At 44.3% G+C, this 22,407-nt stretch overlaps 1 protein-coding gene across 1 annotated transcript; it reads left to right on the top strand.

Moving 5' to 3' along the window:
- Window positions 1-2,463: 2,463 nt before the first annotated feature.
- DHX33 (DEAH-box helicase 33) lies at window positions 2,464-22,154 on the top strand. The gene is made up of 12 exons (XM_019718101.2): window positions 2,464-2,883; window positions 5,429-5,589; window positions 6,431-6,658; window positions 6,860-7,030; window positions 9,115-9,300; window positions 10,039-10,150; window positions 11,270-11,429; window positions 11,602-11,690; window positions 13,483-13,610; window positions 13,985-14,188; window positions 16,016-16,102; window positions 18,908-22,154. The coding sequence occupies exons 1-12, from the start codon at window positions 2,601-2,603 to the stop codon at window positions 19,214-19,216; spliced, it is 2,118 nt and encodes a 705-aa protein (XP_019573660.2). The 5' UTR covers window positions 2,464-2,600; the 3' UTR covers window positions 19,217-22,154.
- Window positions 22,155-22,407: the final 253 nt, after the last annotated feature.

Here is a 22,407-nt window from a genome sequence, read left to right as displayed (position 1 = left end):
TATATATTCTATATTGTCTTGCACTGTTTCTAGCTGGTACATGTATGTTAGTTTTGTCTCCATGAGAATGTAAGCTCCTTAAGGGCAGGGACTATGTCTTCAATTTTGTATCCACCACAGTGCCTAGCACAGTGCTTGGCACATGGGTGCTGAATAAATACTTTGTTTATTGATCAGCAAACTATCTGGTATTTTTAATAAAGGGGATTAACATATGTGCATGCAAGCTTATACCCACTTGCTGAGGCTTATGATTGTCTTGAAGGAGGGTGGAGCAACACTGACCGTGGTCAAGGACTGTGGTTTGGTGGTCAGGCAAGCAAGCCACAACAGTGACCACCAGACGGTACGATTGCGGGAGAACAGACAGTCACGTCCACAGACCATCCCAGAGCAGTTAAGAGTTAAATGTGTCTGACAATTCAGCATTTGGAAGAAGAGCCCAAATACTCTTTGAATCGTTATTAGCTTGTAATCATCTGCATATGAAAGCCACTTGATTACCAGAGACTTCTTTCAGGGGGATACAGATGGCAGACTCCTAATATTGGGGTACGGGAGGACGTGTGTAACACTCCTTGATGCCTCTATATAGGATTTTATTTTCAACTCATTGAGGCTGCAGAAGAGTTGGATTCATAGGCCAGAGGTTATGGGTGAGTGGCCTACATATGTGGTTTGTTTGGTCTGCACCATTTAAAAAAAATTGAGTCAACATTTAAAATTGACAGACTTCACATGAAAAATCTTCATTTTTTTCTTTTTCTTGAAAAAATTGGAAGATCTGGCAATACCTGGCATACACGGCAGCTATGGCTTAGAGGTAGCTAGTGGCTGCTTCTAGAGACAGCATGTCCTCGAGAAATTATTTCACTCACTTATATTACTTAACCTGGACTCAATCTTTGGAGCATATGTCTCCTCCATTAACGTACTCTGGAAAGCACACTGGGAAAAAGGACTGAAGTCTGTCTTTTACATACTCAAGGTCCATAATTTGAAAGTTAATAGTGATTGCTATTGTCTGAATATTTGTGTCCCCCAAAATCCATATGTTGAAATCCCAATGCCTGATGCGATGGTATTAGGAGGTGGAGCCTTTAGGAGGTGCGTAAGTCATGAGGTAGAACCCTCAATGGGATTAATGCCTTATGAAAAAGTTCCAGAGAGATCCCTACCTCCTTCCATTATGTGAGGACACAGCAAAAAAGCAGCTGCTATGGAACAGGAAGAGGGCCCTCACCCAAAGGCAACCATGCTGACACCTTGACCTTGGACTTCCCAACCTCCAGAACTGTGAACAATAATTTTCTGTTGCTTGTAAGCCACCCAGTCTGTGATTTTGTTACAGCAGCCTGATCAGACCAAGACGGTCATTTTCCCTTTTAGTTTGGGTTGCCTTTCTAAATATTTAAGGATAGGAAGTGAAATTTTGTCAATTTATTCTTAAACACGTGTCGGCTGTTAGTTCAACACGCACATTTTCAGTAACCCCTGGTCACTATACTGTCAACGACTAGAGGAAAATTGCCTCTGACCTGGAGGAAAGGGGAAGGAGGAGTTTTAACAGGTTCACAAATATGAGTTTCATGGAGATGAACTTCAGAGGATGCCAGAAGTCCTTCACATGGGTTGAAGCTTATGACGAAATCTTTGGAAATCATTTCCTGTACACAGAGCAAACAGCTGCTCGCCAGTCTTTCAGTGGTGAATTAGCAAATCATCTAAGAGCTTTGAATTTAGGAGGAGAAAGTGGAACTAGTTTTTATCCTATTTTCCCTGGTGGGGTTCTGAATCTTCATTGATTGGTGTTTGTGTGATGGGGTTAAGTACTGTGGAAAACTTCAGAGTCTGGCAGGGATAATAAGGAAAAGAGGGGTAAAAGACTATTTTAGTCCCAGTAAACTCCCTCTTTCCTGGCTTGTATTACAGGAGCAGACCATGTCCATTGGGATAGTGATTTTCTGAAGATAATATGTGGTTGTCATGGAATATATAATGCTTTCCTCTTCTGTAACACAAGATGATCACCAGTATTCTTTTCAACATTCTGATTTTGTGACTTCTGAAAGACTTTAATCTCAGAGGCTCAGTTTCTTCATCTGTAAATTGGGGATAATATCAGCATCTATATAAATTATTTAGAGACTTAAATAATGCAATTGTGTGTTCTTCATTGATTTTACAAAATGAAGCACTCTCCTTGAAGAGAATTATTGTGGGCAGAGAAGGGGAAACGCGTGTTTACTAGAATTAGTATTCCCAGTATAATTAAAACAGAGAAGACCGTTTTATTATTCAAGGTTAAGGTCCCATGGAACCATATACTCTATCTTGCGCTCTCGTCGCTCCGGGCCTTTTTCACTTTGTACGGCGGAAGCTGCTTTCCCCGCCCTCAGGAAGTGAAAGCCTTCCCACGCTCCCAGTGCTTGCTGGGAGTTGCAGTCCCTTTACTAAAGGCTGTAGTGGCCGTGAGGTCATCGGTGGTCGCCACGAGCCGCTAGCACGTGGCGGGAAGCGGCGGCGCGCCCTAGCTGCCTGCTCCCGGGAGCTGCCGCCGCTGCCCGCCCTCGCGCCTGGCGTCGCTGTGCCCTCCCGACATGCCCGAGGAGGCGGGCTTCCCGCCGGCCAAGAGATTCCGGCCGGGCTGTGGGCCTCCGAGCCGCGCGGGGTCCTGCCCTCCCACGCGGCGAGTGGTAATGCTGCTGAGCGCCGGCGGCGGGGGCGGAGGAGGAGGCCGGAGGCGGCAGCTGCCCCTGGCCCAGCCCTCGGCCAGCCCCTACCGTGAGGCTGTGGAGCTGCAGCGCCGGAGTCTGCCCATCTTCCAGGCGCGGGGGCAGCTGTTGGCCCAGCTCCGGAACCTGGACAGCGCCGTCCTCATCGGTGAGTGGCCGCGCGGCCAGGTCCTTCCTTGCTCTCGGTTCCTGGCTCTGCGAGAGCAGTTTTTCTTAGGTGCCTCGCACCCTCTTTCATTTGTTTCCGCAACAAACCTGACCGCCTTTTATGTGGCTTGGCCCGGGGAAGGGCCTTGGAGGAGTCGGAGAGGCCCGCTCTGGAGGTTGTCACAACCCAGGGGGAGTGACCGACGTGTTAGGCAAAGACTCAGCCTCCCGTGTGCAAGGGTAGAAACATACCGGAGACTCTGGGAGTTTAGAAGAGTGGATCTGAGCCAGTTTGGGAGGAGGCAGCGGGGAAGGTGGTGCCCAGGGGAGGGCGATCTACGCCAAGGGGAGAGCCTGCTGCGCGAGGGACAAAGTGGAGGCGAGAAACTGTCCGGTCTGATGAGAAGTAGTTTCTGGTGCATTAACTAAAACGCAGTTGTGGATTGGGAGCTGATTACAAGGGAGTTTGATTCCCAACGTTTAAGTCAGAGGAGCTCCTGAAGGACCGAGAGCATGAGCCTCCAATGAGAAGGAGACCCAGAAGAGCCGGTAGTCAAAGGAATAGAGTTATAAAAAGAGGAGAGTGAACAGATGCAGCAATGAGGTCCAGTAATGAATATATGGACCCAAAAAATGCTCACTGAATTTGGATGCGAGGTATTAATCGTGGATCCCATTGAGCGCTGTTTCAGCAGAGCTGTGGGGTAGGAGCTGTTTTGTCATTGGGCTGAGGACTGTGTAGGAGGTGAGGGAATGAAGGCAGTGGGAGCAGGCTTCTGTTTTGAGAAGAAGGTGGGGGGGTTGGGAGGAACTTGCAAGGAAGTATTCATAGGCTGAGCCAAAGAACTCAGTAGAGAGGGAGGCTGATGATGGAAAGTGGCACTAATAGAGCAGTGGTCAGGGGGCACAGGGAAGGGCTGCACTTGGCAACAAAGGCTAGAACACAGTTGGTCTGGATTATAACAAAGGATGTCCAAGAAGCTGGGCAGGTGAGGCTGGAGAAAGGAGATGAGAATGGATGGGATTGCAGAAGCTGGCAGGGGCAGGTCATGTCTGAAGACTTCTCTTTTTCTATGAAATAGGTGCAGGAACTCTGCTGAGAGTAGGAGTTTCAGGGCATCAAGGAGGCCTTTGGAGAGGATGGGAACAAAAGACAGGCTGCAAAAAACAGAAAAGGACGGATGGTAGTGCTGGTGCCCAGGAGCACTGGGCCCCACAACAAACTTAGGGCTTTGTCTGCAGTTGGGTTATTTTGCTTTATCAATGCTCAGTTGCCTGGTGTGGGAGCGGAAAAGATGGACAGGGAGACATTGATCCACATCTGGGGTTTTGCCTGGTGGATTCAGCAGGAAGAGTGCAGAATAATCAAATTCTTTTTTTAAATTTTTTATTGGGGAATATTGGGGAACAGTGTGCTTTTTCCAGGACCCATCAGCTCCATATCAAGTCGTTGTTTTCAGTCTAGTTGTGGAGGGCACAGCTCACTGGCCCCTGTGGGAAGCGAACGGTCGACCTTGGTGTTATGAGCTCTGAGCTCTAACCATTAAGCCAACCAGCCACGCCCAGAATAATCAAATTCTTAGTCTATGATTCTTAGCTAGGTCAGGAAGGATGAGCAGTTAGAGGGAAGCACATGGAAGAATAATGGGACTGTAGGACTCGGTGAGGTCGGAGATGGTGTAGTGATAGCAAGGAGAGAAAGGATGCACAGGTTTACTGATTCTTTGTTCTAAGTAAGCACTGTTGTTAAAGGAACCCACCAAGGTCGAAAATAACACTGAGTGCTTACTGTGTACAGAAGCTCATGTACCTGGAACAGACAGACACACCTTCTCTGCCCTCCAGGAGCTTCTGGGATTGGAGGAGCACAGAAACGTGCTTCCGCACAATGTAGGATGGTCAGTGCTGGAAGAGAGCTGACCAAGGCAGCAGGGAGCACACTGAAGGCCACCAGTGCAGGGTCTAGCTCACCCTATAGTTTTTGCCAGGCCGACATAGTGAGAACAGATATTTCATGACACCGAGGGCGAAGGCAGAGGGTTTGAAGGAAGGCAGCAGGCTAGGGAATGGTGAGGAGTTTGTTATGACTGCACTTCACGTCGTGTCAGAACATATAAATCTCATTTATTCTTTTGAATAGTACAACATTTTTATATTACAGTTGTGTTTCGCTTGATGTTTTTACTATACCTGTTGTTGAACATTTATATTTTTTCCAGTTTTTTGCTGTCGTGAGCAAAGTTGAATGAAACATCTTTCAAGCTACATCTTTATACACATCTTTAATTATTTCCTTAGACTCAAATTCCTGCAAGTGGAATTGTGGATCAAAGGGTATAAACATTTTAAAGATTTTTCTAATATAATTTGGTCTCCTGACACACAATTCCAATTAACACTCTGCCAGTGGTATTTGGGAATACCCATTTGCCTGTGGCTTTGCCAACTTAGAGTATTTTCTTTTATCTTTTCCTTCTGACTTCGGCCCATTTGTTTGGTGAAATTTGTTTCAGTTTGCATTTAAATGAGACTTTTTTCTTTCGTAGGGGAAACTGGCTCTGGGAAGACAACTCAGATCCCTCAGTACCTCTATGAAGGGGGAATTAGTCGCCAGGGCATCATTGCTGTGACCCAGCCGCGTCGAGTAGCTGCCATCTCTCTCGCTGCTAGAGTCTCAGATGAGAAGAGAACTGAACTTGGGAAGCTGGTACCTAATTTCCTCCTTTATGAACATTTCTCCTCCCCCCCCCCCTTTTATTTTTCTGAATAAGACATAGTGAGCTTCTTTTTTTTTTTTTTTTTAATTGGGGCATATTGGGGAACAGTGTTTCTCCAGGGCCCATTAGCTCCAAGTTGTTGTCCTTCAATCTAGTTGTGGACAGTGCAGCTCAGCTCCAAGTCCAGTCGCCGTTTTCAATCTTTAGTTAAGAGCTCGCACTCTAACCAACTGAGCCATCCGGCCACCCCATGAGCTTCTTTTTTGCCACAATTATTTCAACCTATGTCAGAGTTCTTAACCAGTTCCTAAGAAATCAGAGGGTCTGACAGGCTATCAATCCCATTTGCTTTGCTTTCAAATCTGTTGGCAGGTTGGATAAATTAGCTGTTTTTCTTGAGCATTTTTAAGCTTCAGTAACCTCTGTTACATCTTTTATCTATATGTCTTTCTAGAAAAACTAAGCATTTTTCTATAGCATATATGTGGGTATTGAGAATGAATCCCCGAACTATACATAACTCAAATTGATCTGTGTGTGTGTGTTTATACGTTTCACTTAAAAACATCTGGGACATCTTTTCATATCTGTACCTAGTTTCACTTGAAACTATTAAGAAGCTGTGGGTAGGAGGCTAGTTTGGAATTCTTTATAATGCTTATTATCATTGTATTAAAGTTATAGGTACATGTCCTTTGTGTCTGCCACCAGACAGCCTGCTCCTGAGGGAGCGGGGCAGTGTCGGAGTTGGTCTTGTTTGCTGTTGGCACAGTGCTGGTTACGTAGTGGGTGTTCATGAAGTGTTTGATGATGACTGATTTCTCTGCACAGGTTGGCTACACAGTGCGCTTCGATGATGTCACCTCAGAAGACACCAGGATCAAGTTCCTGACAGATGGCATGCTTCTTCGTGAAGCAATTTCAGACTCCCTGCTTCGGAAGTACAGCTGTGTCATTTTGGATGAAGCCCACGAGCGGACTATCCACACAGATGTGCTCTTTGGAGTGGTGAAAGCTGCACAGAAGAGGCGAAAGGAGCTGGGGAAGCTGCCTCTCAAAGTAGGTCGAGTGCGCTCAAGGAAAGAGGCCTGTATTTCTTCCTCAGCATGTTCTCCGTCCCCCATTCTGCCTCAATACTGTGGAGACAGTTAACCATGCCGGGAGTGACATAGTCCTCATCATCCACCTCTAGGGCTTGGGAGGGACACAGAAAGGCCGTGGCGATGTCTGTTTCCCATCCTCCTCTTCATCTCATACTAGGTGATTGTGATGTCAGCTACAATGGACGTGGACCTGTTCTCTCAGTATTTCAATGGCGCCCCCGTCCTCTACCTGGAGGGTCGGCAGCACCCCATCCAGATTTTTTACACCAAGCAGCCTCAGCACGATTACCTGCACGCTGCCCTCGTCTCAGTCTTCCAGATTCACCAGGTGAGGGGTGGGTGTGGCTCCTGCCACGGTCTGCTTTACCTTGCACTTGACAGAGCACTCAGCCTTGAAAAGAGAAGCTCCTGAAGGAAACAACTTGGTGAGCCATGTCACTGAGTAAAGAGTTCACTGAGCACGGCCAGGTGTTTATCCTTTTTTATGGTAGCTCTCATTTATTTTCTCTAAAAAAAAAAACCTGATTTAACTCTGACCGGTGTCTTCCCTCAGCTGAGCCAGAATACTTTCCAGTGTCTCGCAAACCTTTCTTGATCATAACCCCCAGTAAGAAGCACATTTTATGTTGCAACTCAGCACACAATATATACAATTGAAATGGCGCTTATGAAACACTGTCTCCTTTACTACATGTGTTTTCTGGTATTTTCTGCCTCATGTTAAAAAAAATAAAAAAATAAAAAGTTGGTATTGAGCCAATAATGGATTCCAATTTAGTTTTATTTTTACAAATAAAACTGTATTAGAGAAATATTTCAAAATCTCTTCTCATTTTATTAAGCATTTACTTAAAAATTTGAGTACGTCACCTCATTTATGTTTAATTTGTATAAAATTGACTGTTTTTAATCTTCCCGTTAGCTTTCTCAAAAAATCTAGAGGCAAACTTTTTAAAATTAATTTTTATTTTCATCTAAGTGATGCATGTATAGTGTGAAGTTTGAGTCAAGTAGTTAATTCTAAAAGGCTCATAAAAAACAGCAGTTGCTTTTCCTTCCCCATCCCAGATCCTGCTCTTTAGAGTAACTACTTTCTGTTTCCCCTGGATGTTACTTTCATATTTCTAAAATAACCTGCTTGTATTGCTATTTGTTGACTTGTTGGCATTATATATTAATTTTTTATCATAGTAGATGAGGATTTAGAAATACCCCTCCCTTACCTTTTGTTTCTCTCCTTCATCCTCAATGTGGTTAGATCACAATGTTTTTTAAATCAAAGTATCAGTAGTTGCAATATTATGTCCCTACATTGCCAGTGGTGCACCATCCCAGTGCCATATTCCTTGTATGGCACAGTTGTACAAGTTTTCTATGTATGTATGGCTAATTTTTTCCCAACTGTTTCATCATCTACCATCTGCCAATCAGGAATATTTGTTATGTGTTCAAACATATTCCAATTTTTCCCAGAGTCCTTTATGCTGCTCTTCTATTCAGAACAGGTTGCTCTCCTGGGCCTCTGTGTAGCTGTCATCCTGATTCTTCCCTTTGCCACCCTCCTATGTTGAAAATCCCATTATGTCACCATGTGTCTTCCCAGCCTCCTGACTGCATCACATAGAGGAGGGGAGCTGGGGGGGTTCAACCACACTCAGACTCTGAGCCAATTCCTAGGTTTTCACCCTCCCACAATCCACCTCTGCCTTGCACTCAAGTCCTGGTCTTTCTGGCTTCTCCAGGGAAATTGGCACATCTCTTGTCACCATTCCCTTTAGCAGGCACCCAGGTTGGACTTTCCTCTGCCCAGTGAAGTCATCCACCTCTGCCCCATCTCTTCCATCTTTCAAAATGGGTTGAAACTTCTGATCTATTTTTTTCTCACGGTGTCTGTATCTTTCTGAGCTATGCCTTCACTGTCATCTCGACAGTATTTGGAGAAGAAGGTCAATCTTCCTTGTTTAACTGCCAAAAGCCAACTTGAGGTGAGGCTTTTTCATGAATGACAGCTGCAGGTACATGCAGGTTACATAATGGCTTTGATGAGTCCTCCCATTGACGAAGTTTTGACTGTTTTAGATTTTATACTGTGTGTACCTTTGAATATTTGTCCTGTTAATACTAGGCTAAAAAAAGTGCACATACACAAATTTCACTTAGTTACACACATACATATTTATATATTTACATATATACATATACACACATGAAAATATATATATTTACATATACACATATATTATTACACATTTTTTTAAGTATTTTGCCATCAAGTACTTTACAAATATATGTGAACATACTTCAAGGAAAGATCAGGTGAATAGGTGTGTTTTTAACACTTGGACGTTCCTTCCTTTGCAAGGTGAAGCATTTCTATTCATGCCTAGTAATTCCATTTCACCTTTTTTATAGGAAGCCCCTTCTTCTCAGGACATCCTTGTGTTCCTCACGGGTCAGGAGGAGATCGAAGCAATGAGCAAGACCTGCCGAGACATTGCAAAGCACCTCCCAGACGGCTGCCCTTCCATGCTGGTCCTTCCTCTGTATGCCTCCCTGCCCTATTCCCAGCAGCTCCGAGTCTTCCAGGGGGCCCCAAAGGTGAGCGCACCACCTCCTCTGTCCAGCCCCATCCCTGGGCACGCAGATGGATCCACCCGTGGGGCCTGTAGGTGTGCCTGTCACCAGACTCCAGATGAGGTGTGTGGGACGGGATGCTCAGGCACCAGATACCGTAGCTGAAAAGCTGCAGGAATATAACATGTAGCTACACATACAGTTCTGTCGTGGTAAGAATGGGGAAACAGTTGTCGGGATGAGGGAGAGTGCAAAGGCAAACGATGAAAGGTAAATGAGTGATGCTGCTAAGGTCCAACGTAACAAGCCGCATTTGTCCATAATACCACTTACTGGGTGCCCATGCTGTGCCAGGCACTGTGCTAACATTTTATACACACTGTCTCTTATCCTTTCAAGAACTGGCAAGGTAGGTTATGATTTTATAAACACTGAGGCGCAGAGAAATGAAGTAGCAATTGCTCCAGGGACACAGAATAAGTAACTGGCAGAGCCAGGGTCCCAATCCACATCTACCTAATTCTGAATCTGTGCCTGTTTGCTACATCTCATCACCTCAAAATAAGCTTTGAAAACTGGAATATCCCTCCTTCCCCCACCCAGTTTAATGACTGACCATCAATGTTAACAGCTGTCTTTAATAACAAAGTCATCTTTTCTTGATCATGATTGCATTGTGGAAATTAATGGTAAGGAATATGTTTTAAAACTTCTGAATCATATGTGTGTCATACGGCTTTTTGGTTTTCTTCCTCCTTTTAGGGCTATCGCAAAGTGATCATTTCAACCAACATCGCTGAAACCTCCATAACCATTACAGGAATAAAATATGTAGTTGACACGGGCATGGTTAAAGCAAAGAAGTATAACCCTGGTGAGAATTTGTAGATCATGAATGTCTCTTCTGTGTGTAGTGAGCCACCACTGAGTTTCCTGTAGTCCTAGTTTGCCCCAAATGAGCATTTCATGTTTGTAACTAAGTGAGATTTGGGTGGCAGCACCAAAAGTGAGACAATCCAGAAGCCAGGCCAGAAAGGAGACCTGAGGCAGGCATGTGAGACAAGAAAGCAGGGCAGAAAGAGAAGCCTGGATTTAACAAACCTGGGGATGGAGGCTCAGGAACCTGGGCAGAGGGTCTGAAATCCCATCAAAAGTTGGGTGAGATTGATGGCCCTGGGCCAGGGATAGCCTGATACCACATCAGAGGCTCTCATCAGAAGTACTGTTTGAAGATGGCTGGTTTGGGCACCAGGTTTCCTAAGATTCCCTGGGCTCGGACGAGGCTCTTGCTGTGTCCTGAGGATGATCAGTGGGAAGCTGGCTGGAGTCATTTTTCTGCGTGTCTGTTGTACACCTTGCTTATTCTACAGAGGATTTGAGGCAGCTGAAATGATCACTCCAGAATATTTCATGGAAATGCACTGCTGAGCTGCTGACTTTCACATGTGTATCTCTTGGGGTAACATGTGAAAGAGCTTGGTTCTTCAGTGCCTGGCACAGAGTACACCTTCATCAAGAAAATTAGCCTTGTTTACTCCAAGGAGTAACAACATCACGTTGTCTCTCTGAGGTGGGAGGGAGGATATAGCACACAAGGGACTGGAGGCATTTCATTTCTGAATCATTGATTGATTGGGTGACCAACCATCCTAGTTTGTTGGAGACCGTCCCGGTTTTATCACTGAAAGTCCCAAGTCCTGGGCCAACTGGGGTGGTTGTCACCCTGTGATCTAAGCCAGACCTTTAAAATGTATTCTCCTAGCCCCCTGCAATGAGCATGAGGCTTTTCTGATGTTTCAGTAACAGATTTCACAGAGTGGCCACTGCAGAAAAGTCTGGTGTTGTGCTTTCCAATTTAGACTTGAGTTTTTCTAGACTCATGTCTTACAGAAAGGATCACTGCTGTTCTGAAGAATGCTTCTTTTTGTCCACACTGTCGAAACAGTTGTTTGTGTGATGAGTGAAGCACTAATGTGGGCCATTCTCCCTCCAGACAGTGGCCTGGAGGTGTTAGCTGTGCAGCGGGTGTCAAAGACCCAGGCCTGGCAACGCACAGGCAGGGCCGGCAGAGAGGACAGTGGGATCTGCTACCGACTCTACACGGAGGATGAGTTTGAGAAGTTCGAGAAGATGACCGTGCCAGAGATCCAAAGGTAGGCCTGAGGTGCTCCTAACCCCCTGTCACGTGTGCCCACGTCGCCCTTTCCTGCTTGCTCGTGTCTTCCCAGAGCTGCAGTTCTCACTAACACTCCTCAGTGGATGGTTCTGACTCACTGGCTGGAGGATCAGGGAGAATGCACAGCCTGAGACTCTCACTGTTCGTAGGTGTAACCTGGCGAGTGTGATGCTGCAGCTCCTAGCAATGAAAGTCCCCAACGTGCTCACCTTTGACTTCATGTCCAGACCATCTCCAGGTGAGTGTAATCTACAGTGGGGTAGGTGAACCAGTAGACAAACAGCAGCAAATGGACTCTCCAAAAAAATGTTTTAGAGGTCTCCTTTTGTACTTTGGTGGAGAACAACATTAATTATTAGAGGGGCATCTCAGAGTCATGAAGTATAGATTCTGTGCCATCAGCACCAGCCCGGAGCAGAAACAGTGGCTTCCTACAGGGACTCATTCAGTTCCACAGCCACAGGAACCAGTGAAGGTAGTCGAGGGGGACCTGTGGGTTACGCAGAAACCTGACGGAATTGTACTTCTGCCAACAAAAGGACTGAAAAGATCAAGCTTCTTTGCTTTTGACTGGAATTTCATTGGTTGCTGCCCTTCACTGGTAATCCCCATGGAGGAAGAAAAGTAATTGGGATTTTTAATGATAACGACTTTAGTGCTTGGCATCTCTTCATTACATCATTTTCCTTTATTTTCTCTCCCTTTTTAAGTGAAGAAATGCAACTGATTAAAAATAAATAAATAAATAAAATGGTCCCCATCAAGGGTCCCACCCCTGATCTTCAGGTTCTTAGTTTCTGGTCCCTGAGCAACCACTGTGACCATTTTCTAGTTGTCTTCTAGAGATTCTCTATGCATATGCAAGTACATGTAGTCTCTTTTAAAATACAAATAGCCATACACCTTGTGCACTGTTCTACCCTTTATTTTTCATTTTCTTCACAGTTTTATTGAGATATTATTGACATATATCACTGTATAAGTTTAAGGTGAACAGCACAATGATTTGCCTTACATATGTTGTGAGATGATTTCTGCTGTATTAAGTTGGCGTCCATCATCTCATATAGACACAATAAAAAAGAGAAAGCAAAAAAAGAAAAAACTGTGTTTTTTCTTTTTGTTGCTAAATTCCTACACACAAATGAAGAACATACATGTAGGTAGAAGTAGTAGTAAAACCAACATCTGTACACCCCTTACCAGCACCCTTATAGTGCCCTGGACCCCTCCCTGCCACCCTCACTTCCTCCCCATTCCCTCGAGGTAACCGCCCTCCCACATTTTGTTTGTAGTTCTCTTGTTTTTCTATAATGTTTTATTCTGTGTGTGTGTTTCCCTAAACAATGTATTGTTTCAATTTGCACATATATGTATGTATCAGTTCTTCAGTAACCTTCCCTTTTCCTTCATCATGTTTTGTTAGGTTTATTTTTGTTGATACATTTTACCACGGAATACTATTCCATTTTATGGATAAAGCAAAATGCACGTAGCTATTCTATTGATTGAGACATGGCACATTGCTTTGTGTGCCTAATAGGTCTTTCAGATCATTTCCTCTCAGTATGTACATATATTATTACATCTTAGAAATGCTTTTTTATTCTCTAATAGGCAACGAATTTATATGATTCCAAATTCAAAACGTATACAAGAGTGAATAGTAAATAGTATCCTCCCCAGGAACCCGTGAGGCACTGGTATTTGCATCGTGTGTGTGCTTCTAGCAATACAGGTCCCTGCACAATGTACGAGCGTGTCTGTGGGTGAAGTTCTTACGTGTAACATTGCTGGGTTTAAAATTTACATACATATCACCAAATTATAGATCCGACTTTAAAGGGGAATGGAACTGAAGACAGTGGTGTCATTAACAGCTTTGAAAGTGTGTCCTGGGGACAGCGATGGTTGTGATCTTTGGTGTGGTTTGATCAATTGTAGAATTATGAGAAGATCCCAGAAATACTGAAGTAGGTGCAACTTCGTTTTTGGACTTTTGCCTCCTTTTTATGTCTCTGTTTCTTTAGATCACGTTCAGGCGGCCATTGCCCAACTGGACCTGTTAGGTGCTCTTGAACATAAGGATGACCAGCTTACCTTGACTCCAATTGGAAGAAAGATGGCAGCATTTCCTTTAGAACCCAAATTTGCCAAAGTAAATGATACCTTCTCCTCAGCCCCCTTTCTACAGTAGAGGTTAGCCATCCCAAAGTAGGCTCCTGAACCCAGTGCTTTTAGATTAATCTCTTCATTTTTTCTCCTAAATAGTTATCCAACCCCTACTTTGTGCCTAACACTGACTTCTGTTCTGTGTGGGATTCAAACTCATATTAAGTCGTGAGCTGTACCCACAGGCAATTTGGGATCCTGCGGGGAAGGCAGTTACCCGTTTTACAAAAAAGTAAAATAACACATAGTCGTGGTTTTAGAAACACCTGCCCTTTAAACACTTTAGAAGGGAAGCTGCAAGAGCAATATACAGAAACAGGAAGAATCTTGGTTTACACAGTATTAAATTTTGATTTGCAGACCATCCTCCTGTCCCCCAAATTCCACTGTACAGAGGAGATACTGACCATTGTCTCCCTGCTGTCTGTGGACAGTGTTCTCTACAACCCCCCCTCCCGGCGGGATGAAGTGCAGGGCGTCCGGAAGAAGTTCATATCCAGCGAGGGCGATCACATTACCCTGCTCAATATCTACCGGACCTTCAAAAACGTAGGAGGAAATAAGGTGAGCCTTCTTTCATTCCTTGTCTCAAATGAGCCCTCCTTTCAGGCAGGTGCTTCGAGCGGAATTTCCTTTTTGGCTGAATCATCTAAAGCAGGGGAGTCCAAACTGCGGCCCGCGGGCCAACTGCGGCCCGCGATCCATTGTTTATTGGCCTGCAGCAAATTCCAAAAATATATTTAGTTTACTTAAATAAACCAGGTGAGGCAATACGTACTTCACCTCGAGTGAGTGGCCCGGCTGTTTGTGTATTTTACCGCATGTTGCCCTTGGTAAAAAACATTGAAAAAAGTTTGGACACCCCTGCTCTAACGAGCCACCCAAAGAATGCCAGATGTCATTTCAGAAACATCTGCATATAGGAACAGTCCCAGGCAAGAAATGTAATTCCTGCCTTTCTCTCTGCTTGTCTTTAACTCACACTTGATGTGAGCAAGTTAGTTAAGTATTTAGTTACCCACTTTCTTAGCTACCAAATGGATTTTTTCCCCCACCTGCCCCTAACTTTCTTCATAGTAGTTTTTGTTTGTATGATATTTCAGTTCCTTGGACCAAGATGGAAAATGGCAATATGTTGTTTCATTTATCAGTACAATCAGTAATTGTGCCATTGTGTATGTGCTTTAACTTTGTCTGCTTTTTAATATAAATTATCTTTAAAAAAAACAAAAAAAAGCTACCACCCACTTTTAGCAGTTGTGAACCTTTTGCTATATTTGCCTCAATTTATTTAATTTTTTTTGGTTTTGTTTTTATTGGGGAATACTGGGGAACAGTGAGTTTTTCCAGGACCCATCAGCTCCCAGTCAAGTCGTTGTTTTCAATCTAGTTGAGGAGGGTGCAGCTCACTGGCCCATGTGTTATCGAACCAGTGACCTTGGTGTTATGAGCACTGCACTCTAACCAACTGAGCCAACCAGCCATCCTCTATTTTTAAGGAAATGAAATGCTATAGATTTTACATTGCAACAGCCCTGCTCTGCTCCTATGTTAGTCGTTCCTCTCTATGTAACCACCATCCCGAAGCTGGAGTGTGTTCCCGTGGGTGACAGCACACTTTCACTTCCTATCTGTGAACATTACATACTATCAATGTTTTCTTACACTATCCTTTTGCAGCTTGTTTCCACTTCTAGCCCCGCAGTGTACAGGTCTCCTTGTGCACAATGGGGAGAGTTTCTCTGGGGTCAACACCTAGGAATGGACCTGATGGTCTTGGGGTAGCTGCATCCAGCCTTACCAGGCTGCTACATGGCTCCCCAAAGTTGTCAGCACCTCTTTATACTCCCCATAGTAATGTATAGAGTTTCCATTTCCACCATCCTCTCCAACTCTTAGCTGAATTTACTATAAGTTTTGCCAAGTTGGTGGATGTGAAATAGTATCTCAGCTATTTAAACTACTTTGCCTTGATTCCTCACGAGACTGAGAATCCTTATATAAGTTTATTGGTCACTGGTCTTTTCTGGTTAATCTTCTGTGAGTTGTCTGTTCACATCCTTCGTTCATTTTCTATTAGATTGTTGGTCGTTTTCTTATTGATTTGTAGGAGTTTTTTTAATATATTCTGGAGGTACTTATACTTACGGGGTGTAGTGATACAAACATCTCAGTCTGTAGCTTTCTTCATGGTGACTTAAGAAAATTTTTAGTTTAGTTTAAATGATTAATATTTTTTCTTATGCTTCATGCTTCTTGATATAAAGATATTTTCTTGTATTTATTTTTGGCAACTGAAGTTTTGCAGCTGAATTCAACTATGTTCTAAAAATTATGTTATTTTCCCTATAGAAATGAAAGGATTGTGATATCTGTTTCTCTCTTGCTCAGGACTGGTGCAAGGAGAATTTTGTCAACAGCAAGAATATGATGCTAGTAGCTGAAGTCAGAGCACAGCTGAGGGACATCTGCCTAAAGGTATTCTTTCTTCCTGGTTGTTCTTCGGGGACTAAGCTGTCACTCTTTTCTAGGTGAAAAAATTTTAATAGCTTATTGCTAGTAATTACAAAAGAAGCTCTTGTCTTAGGGAAATTTTAAACTAAGGAAGAAAGTAAAAATTACTGTAATTACACCTCTCACCATTTTGGTCTAATTCCTCATAGACCTGTTTTTAAGTGTAGATACATTGTATATATAATTTATATTTAGCTTCTATAAACTTTAAAAGTATTGTCAAATATTAGGGTTCTTCCTAAGGTTCTTTTTAGTAGAAATATCTTTAGTTTTTCAGATTACAAAAACAGTGCATAATTGTTACAAATTGATACAATGCAGAAAATAATAATACATAATGCAGAAAGTTTCAAAGAAGTATCTATAATACTGCCCTCCAAAGACAAACCACTGTTAATAGTCTGGTGTAGATCCCTCTATAATTTTTTCGCGCGCGCGTATGTGTGTGTGTGTGTGTGTGTGTGTGTGTGTACATATACATCGATACACACATAAAATTTTCTTTTTGAAACAAATATGATACACATTTTGTTTTGCATCTTGCTTTTCTCCACTTGGTAGACTTCTTGAATACTTAGTGTGCCTGGGCTGTCTTTCAATGTCTGTATGTGTCTCTGAATTTTTTTAGTGACTTCATAGCATTTCATTGTATCCACCACATTTTACTTAACCAAGCCCCTAATGGTAGTTATTTAGATTATGTTGTAATGATATGTTTGTGGCTTGGGATCGCTTCTCAGCCTTTGGGCTAAGATCAAGTGTTTGTGGCTTGGTGTACATAGAATGAATGATGAATTCATGGATGATGGATTTAGGTCTTGATTGTTATTGCCAAATCATCTACCAGTGAGTTTTCTATTGGCTTGTATTCCCTCTTAGAGTACATCACGTTTTAAAGTCCTGTCGTGTGTCTGTATTGATGATATGACTCTCCACGGTTTACCTCAGAGGTAGGGAGAGCGGTAGTTTACATAAGCGTGTGCTGTTGGACCTGAACGTGCCCACTCTTTGCTGTCACAACAACGCTGTGGGGGGTGTCTGTGCCTCAGGCCTCGTCTGAGACAGCCCCTCCCTGCAGACATCTGCATGTCCCTGAGAGCGAGCTCTTGCCTGTCGTCAGCCTGTTAATACTAAAGCTATTTCTTTTCATAGTAGCCTGTTGTGTTCTGAATTTTACTCATTTTTCCAAACGTCTCTTGCACTTGAACAGTTTTCCTGCCAGAACACCTCTTGGCTTCATGAGTTTTCTCAGTTTATGAATGACAGTAGAAATGGTGTTCCTCTATTAGTTCTGACTTAGGACGCTTTAGTAGCTGACCACGCCTCTCCTTGTATGCCAGACACTGGTCTGCCTAAGGCTAAGTATCTTACAGAACAATCCAGAGGGCAATCTGACATATACATATGAATAACTCATGTGAGGAGCCAATAATAATTATAATAATCGCCTTTGTTTATGAAACACGGCACCCTAAACACTTTTCATGTATTGCCTTACTTGATATCCTCACTTCACTCCTATAAGGTTGATTCTGTTATTTCTCCCATTTTACAGATGAGAAAACTAGAGCCTAAGGAAGTTAAGTAATTTGTCCCAAATCTCACAGCCAGGGAGGGTGGAGCTGGCAGTCTGGAAGGTGAGAACGCGACTTAGCTGTAGAACTCTGGGCTTCCTGGAGGTGGTGGTACTGAGCTTATCCTGACAGATGAGGTGATAGTGTCTTTGTCCAAGAACAGAACCCCTTGAGCTGCCTTAAAGGGAAAAGGGGGTAGGGGATAAAGAGGTGTCTCTGGGAACCTATGGGCAGGAAATAATCCAGCCTTCAGGGACTGGAATGAAGAACCAGAAAAGGCTGTCAGGAGCCAGGGCAGCTTGCTCTGGGCCTGCATGGCCTCTAGTTGGCTGCTCTCTGCATACCTCCTGCCCGCTTCTCACCTTCTACCTCAGACTGCTTGCCCCAGCTTTTCACTCAAGGGACTAACAGGCTTGGTCAGATTTCCCATGTTCAGATTCCAAATGCCTGGAAGAGAAGCTTGCCCAGTGTGGGTCAGGCAAGTGTCTGCCACTGGTCGCTTCAGCTGTGACCTGGGGTGTAAGGTGACACGACCTGCTCAGGAGACTGACTGCTGGCTGACACTTCCACTGTGGAGCTGAGGGGCGGCTGTCTGAGGAGTGCGCCGGCGAAGGCGCCCTCTGCCTGGGGAAGAGAAGGCAGTTGATTTCGGAGGACCGCAGCATGTTGAGGAAGGCTCATTCACAGTTTCACAGTTGGAAGCTTACCTTGCGTGGCCAGAGCGGTAGGGACACGGAAGGTGTTTGAGTGGATGAGGAATGGTTCGCGTTGCGCTAGAGGAAGATGCATTTGGTGGCAGTGTACGAAATGGGTCGGAGTGAGGAGCTGATGAATGAAGTAGTCAGAGGGAAGGGCCTTTCCTTCCCGGGACGTCCTGGGACGTGTCCGTGGGCGGCTGAGGGCTGGCTCACATAACTGTCCGTGGTCTGGCCCCTTACATGCCTGTCTCCCTCCTGGCCCTTACTCTCCCAGGCTGCGATTTTCCTATTTTCAGTCCACTCTCCTTCAACCGGGCCCCTCCTCGCCCGTGCTGATGGCGGAGGCACGTGAGGAAACCCCCGCCGAATGGCAGCACCCACTTGGTCAGGCCGGCAGTGTGGGCTGCATTTTAGCTACAGGTGTTCCGAATACTGTGCGGTGCTGAGCGGTATTTATGTTTGGGGTCTCTTCCATTTCTCGCTTCCCCCTGACACAGATGTCGATGCCGACCGTGTCGTGCCGAGGAGACACGGAGAGCGTCCGCCGCTGCCTGGCTCACAGCCTCTTCATGAGCACCGCGGAGCTGCAGCTGGACGGCACCTACGCCACCACGGACACGCACCAGCCGGTGGCCATCCACCCCTCGTCCGTCCTCTTCCACTGTAAGCCCACCTGCGTGGTGTACACGGAGCTGCTGCGCACCAACAAGTGCTACATGCGAGACCTCTGCGTGGTGGACGCCCAGTGGCTGTGTGACGCCGCCCCCGAGTACTTCCGCAGGAAGCTGAGAACCGCCAGAAACTGAGCCGCCCGGCCGCTGCCGGCGCTGCTGGGGCCTGGAAGCTGCCTGGAAGCAGCCGTCCTGTCCTGGCAGCTGGCTTCCAGCGTGGCGCCTGGAGAAGCGGCTGGTTCTAATGCAGCCGGCTTTAGAACCCGGCTCCAGGAGCTTGCAAGCGTCTTCGTTTAACCTCTTAGGACGGAACCGTGTAGACACGTACCTACCATTTATACCTTTGAGACGTCAGAATTATGCTTTCGGTTCTTGCTGGGTGATGTAGTTAACTTCTGAGCCTCAGTTTCCTCATCTGCCACTTGGGGGTAATAATAATACTTGTAAGGTTGGTGTCATGAGGTTTAGAGAAAATGAAAGTACCCAGCGCTGTGCCTGGCACACAGTGAATGTGAATCAGGAGCGTGGTATTATTCCTTTTTACATAACGTGAATGGAGTACAACAAAAGCCCGAGTTCTCGTCACTAAGGGGGACTTTCTGGGAGGGAACCATAGGAGGTGACAGAGCTCTGATGTTGTCCTTGGATCTATTTTAACGTCTAGCTGTATGAAGTTTTTAAATAGAAAACATCAGAGATTGGCATCTGCAGAAAGTTCAGGAGGGAGGGGCTGTTGCCTCTTACCTGTGGGCTGGCCGCCCCTGTTGAGCCTCCTCCCCAGTGTGTGGACTCCTCCTGCCTCCAAGCAGAGAACAACAGTAAAGGAGAGCTCGCAGGTGCCTGAGCTGTGCCCCTTTGCCCGTGGCGCCTCTGTGGCACATATCCCCATCCGTGCTTTCAGGAGACGTGGAAGTTGCCTGGGTGAGGGTTGCTTTGTATTTTTTGAATCTTGAAGGCTTCCAGCATAGCCAGTTGCCATTTTCTCTGTAACTGGGTCCATGTAAATATGTGAGCATACGGAATGGCTCCCTGCTATACTTCAACTATTTCTTTTCTGTCAGAGCCCCTGCTCAGAGAGCTATTGGGGTGGGTGCAGGGCAGAGACGAAGGGTCAGTGAGAACCCAGACAGCATTAGCTCAGCTCGTCCCATCCACCTCATCTGGTGTTTATATTCTTGCATCTTATTTATTTTCTATTATCTCTTTTTTTTCTTTGGGACTTGGGGACAACTTGCCTTTGCTACTTCCTAACGGTGTCAGTCACTCCTCTCTAACCCTGTTTCTACGTTTCTCAGAGGGAATTAGAAGGTCTTCACAGTCTTTCTGTTCTCATTTTGAGAAAGGAAAAGACACTAAAGGTTCTTCTTGGCTGTTTAATTATCAAAAGCAAATGATTTTTCCCCTGATAATGTTTTGTCCTAGAAGAATCCAAGACTTAGTCTTTTTATTATGCTCAATTGGTTTAAACACATGTGTGCAGTATTTTGGTCATTACTTAAAGTGAACCATGCAGTTTATAGGCAGGGGGCAAAACTGAGAGACTCTTCAGCGACAATGGATGGTCTCTTCACTCTGGAGCCAGTGAACTCTTCTCCCAGACCATAGCTTGCTGGAGCTCCCCGTTTTGGGTCTCATCTGTTCATGCTTGTGTATGTTAAGCCTGGCTCAGGCTTTCGAGCAGTAGCTGTGGCCCTGAGAAGTCAAGCTTTCATCTAGTGTTCAGGGCTGTGTGGGCACTTGTGATTTAATTATATAAGGAATAGTTACGTTTAGGCTAAAGAGGATTTGACAGATCCTATATACCCTGTCTTATTGAATGCTTAGACTTAGCTGGCTCTTCCTCAGATTGACTTGTTTTTACTGTTGTAAAAGGTTTTTAAAAGTGTGTTTTTCTCATTTATTTAATAGAGGCCTAGGATGTTTAGCCTGACTGGGTAAAAGAAAATATTTTTAATAAAACATTCATCATGCTGGTAAAAAATAGGGAGTGGGGTGATTTATCATGTTCCTCAGCCAGTTCTCTATGGAGAGGTGTTCTCTGGGGCAAATAAAACTTAGAATAATTTGTGTCCAATTTAAGTACCTAAAGAGTTTCTGGAAACATAAATTCTTTTCTGAGCAGGAATAGGGATAAATACCTTATAAGTAAATGTAAATAGCTTCTAAGTAGCTTTAATGTTTCTGTACAGAAATATGTTTATCATTGTAACATTCTGATAGAGTTTTAATACAGTAGTTTTTTATTGGGCTTTTTAAAAAGTTAATTTTTAACATAGCTGCTCAGGGATTAAATCAGATGAGAAAACCCATTCTGACTCCACAAATTACTACAAAGAAATAAATGGTTATTTATATTGAGCTGCAGGAGACAGTACATTTTAAACTTAAACTTTCTTAAGAAAGTTAAATGTTTCACAGTGATGTTGCAATATCATCTTGAGCTACTTTTTCCATTGGTCAAATTTCTGATGGTGTGACACCTCTTCCAACCTGTGAAACCCATATCTGGGCAAATCACTAGCTCCCACGAGCCGCTTCATGTAAATAGATGCACTTCAAGCAACTGGCATGCCTCAGCTGTCTGTCTTCTACTTCTAGTAACCATGGAGCCTGAAACATCCAGAGCAATGAGAACAGACTTCATTATGGGGAAGAACTGCCAACAGCCGGTCCTTGTTAAGAACCCTTACTTAACGTTGCATTTCTGCTGGTTGTAAAAAGATGCCAGAATGGAGACAAGATTTTGCTCTGTGGGTAAAACTTTTTATGTACCATGATACATAAATACATTTAATCCAGCTATCAAGAACTGCTTGGAACCGTGGCCAGGCATCTAAAATATCATTCCTTGAGCATATAAGGGAACACTGCATCTGTGGGGGAGCAAGGATTTGATTATATTTGATCAAAACATTATAACCTGCAGAAAAATCAAATTGATGCTGGTTTGTGTTGTATTTTGAGAATCTGGTCTTGTTCAAATAGACACAGCTCTATAAAAACATCCGTTCTTGTATATAATGCTCAAATTTGCACATGACTTACATCCATTAAAAGTGAATCTTGTATATGATGTGTATGGCTTCTGTCTTGAGTCTCCTTTCACTTTACAGAATGCTGTTGACAATATATTGTTAATCTTAACTTTGCCACTAATTGGGGAAGACTCCCTTTCTTGGTACGTTATATATCCTGTGTGTCCTGTTAAAGTAGGAACATCGGTTCTTAACCTAAATCTGACGTAAGCCATGGCTTCTTGCACCCCCAAAAATGACGTCCCATCAGAATCTGAGAGCAAGGTTAAGGTTGGAGGGTATGGAGAGGGA

This window comes from Rhinolophus sinicus, linkage group LG15, assembly GCF_036562045.2.
Source record: "Rhinolophus sinicus isolate RSC01 linkage group LG15, ASM3656204v1, whole genome shotgun sequence".
NCBI classification, from domain to species: domain Eukaryota; kingdom Metazoa; phylum Chordata; class Mammalia; order Chiroptera; family Rhinolophidae; genus Rhinolophus; species Rhinolophus sinicus.
Note: the sequence above shows the minus strand (reverse complement) of the source record. Positions and strands in the feature narration are given on the sequence as shown.

Coding starts and splice junctions, on each gene's coding strand:
- DHX33 (XM_019718101.2), top strand. CDS start 2,601: ATGCCCGAGGAGGCGGGCTTCCCGCCGGCCAAGAGATTCCGGCCGGGC. Junction 7,031..9,114: donor CAGTCTTCCAGATTCACCAG/GTGAGGGGTGGG, acceptor CCTTTTTTATAG/GAAGCCCCTTCTTCTCAGGA. Junction 16,103..18,907: donor TGAGGGACATCTGCCTAAAG/GTATTCTTTCTT, acceptor CCCCTGACACAG/ATGTCGATGCCGACCGTGTC.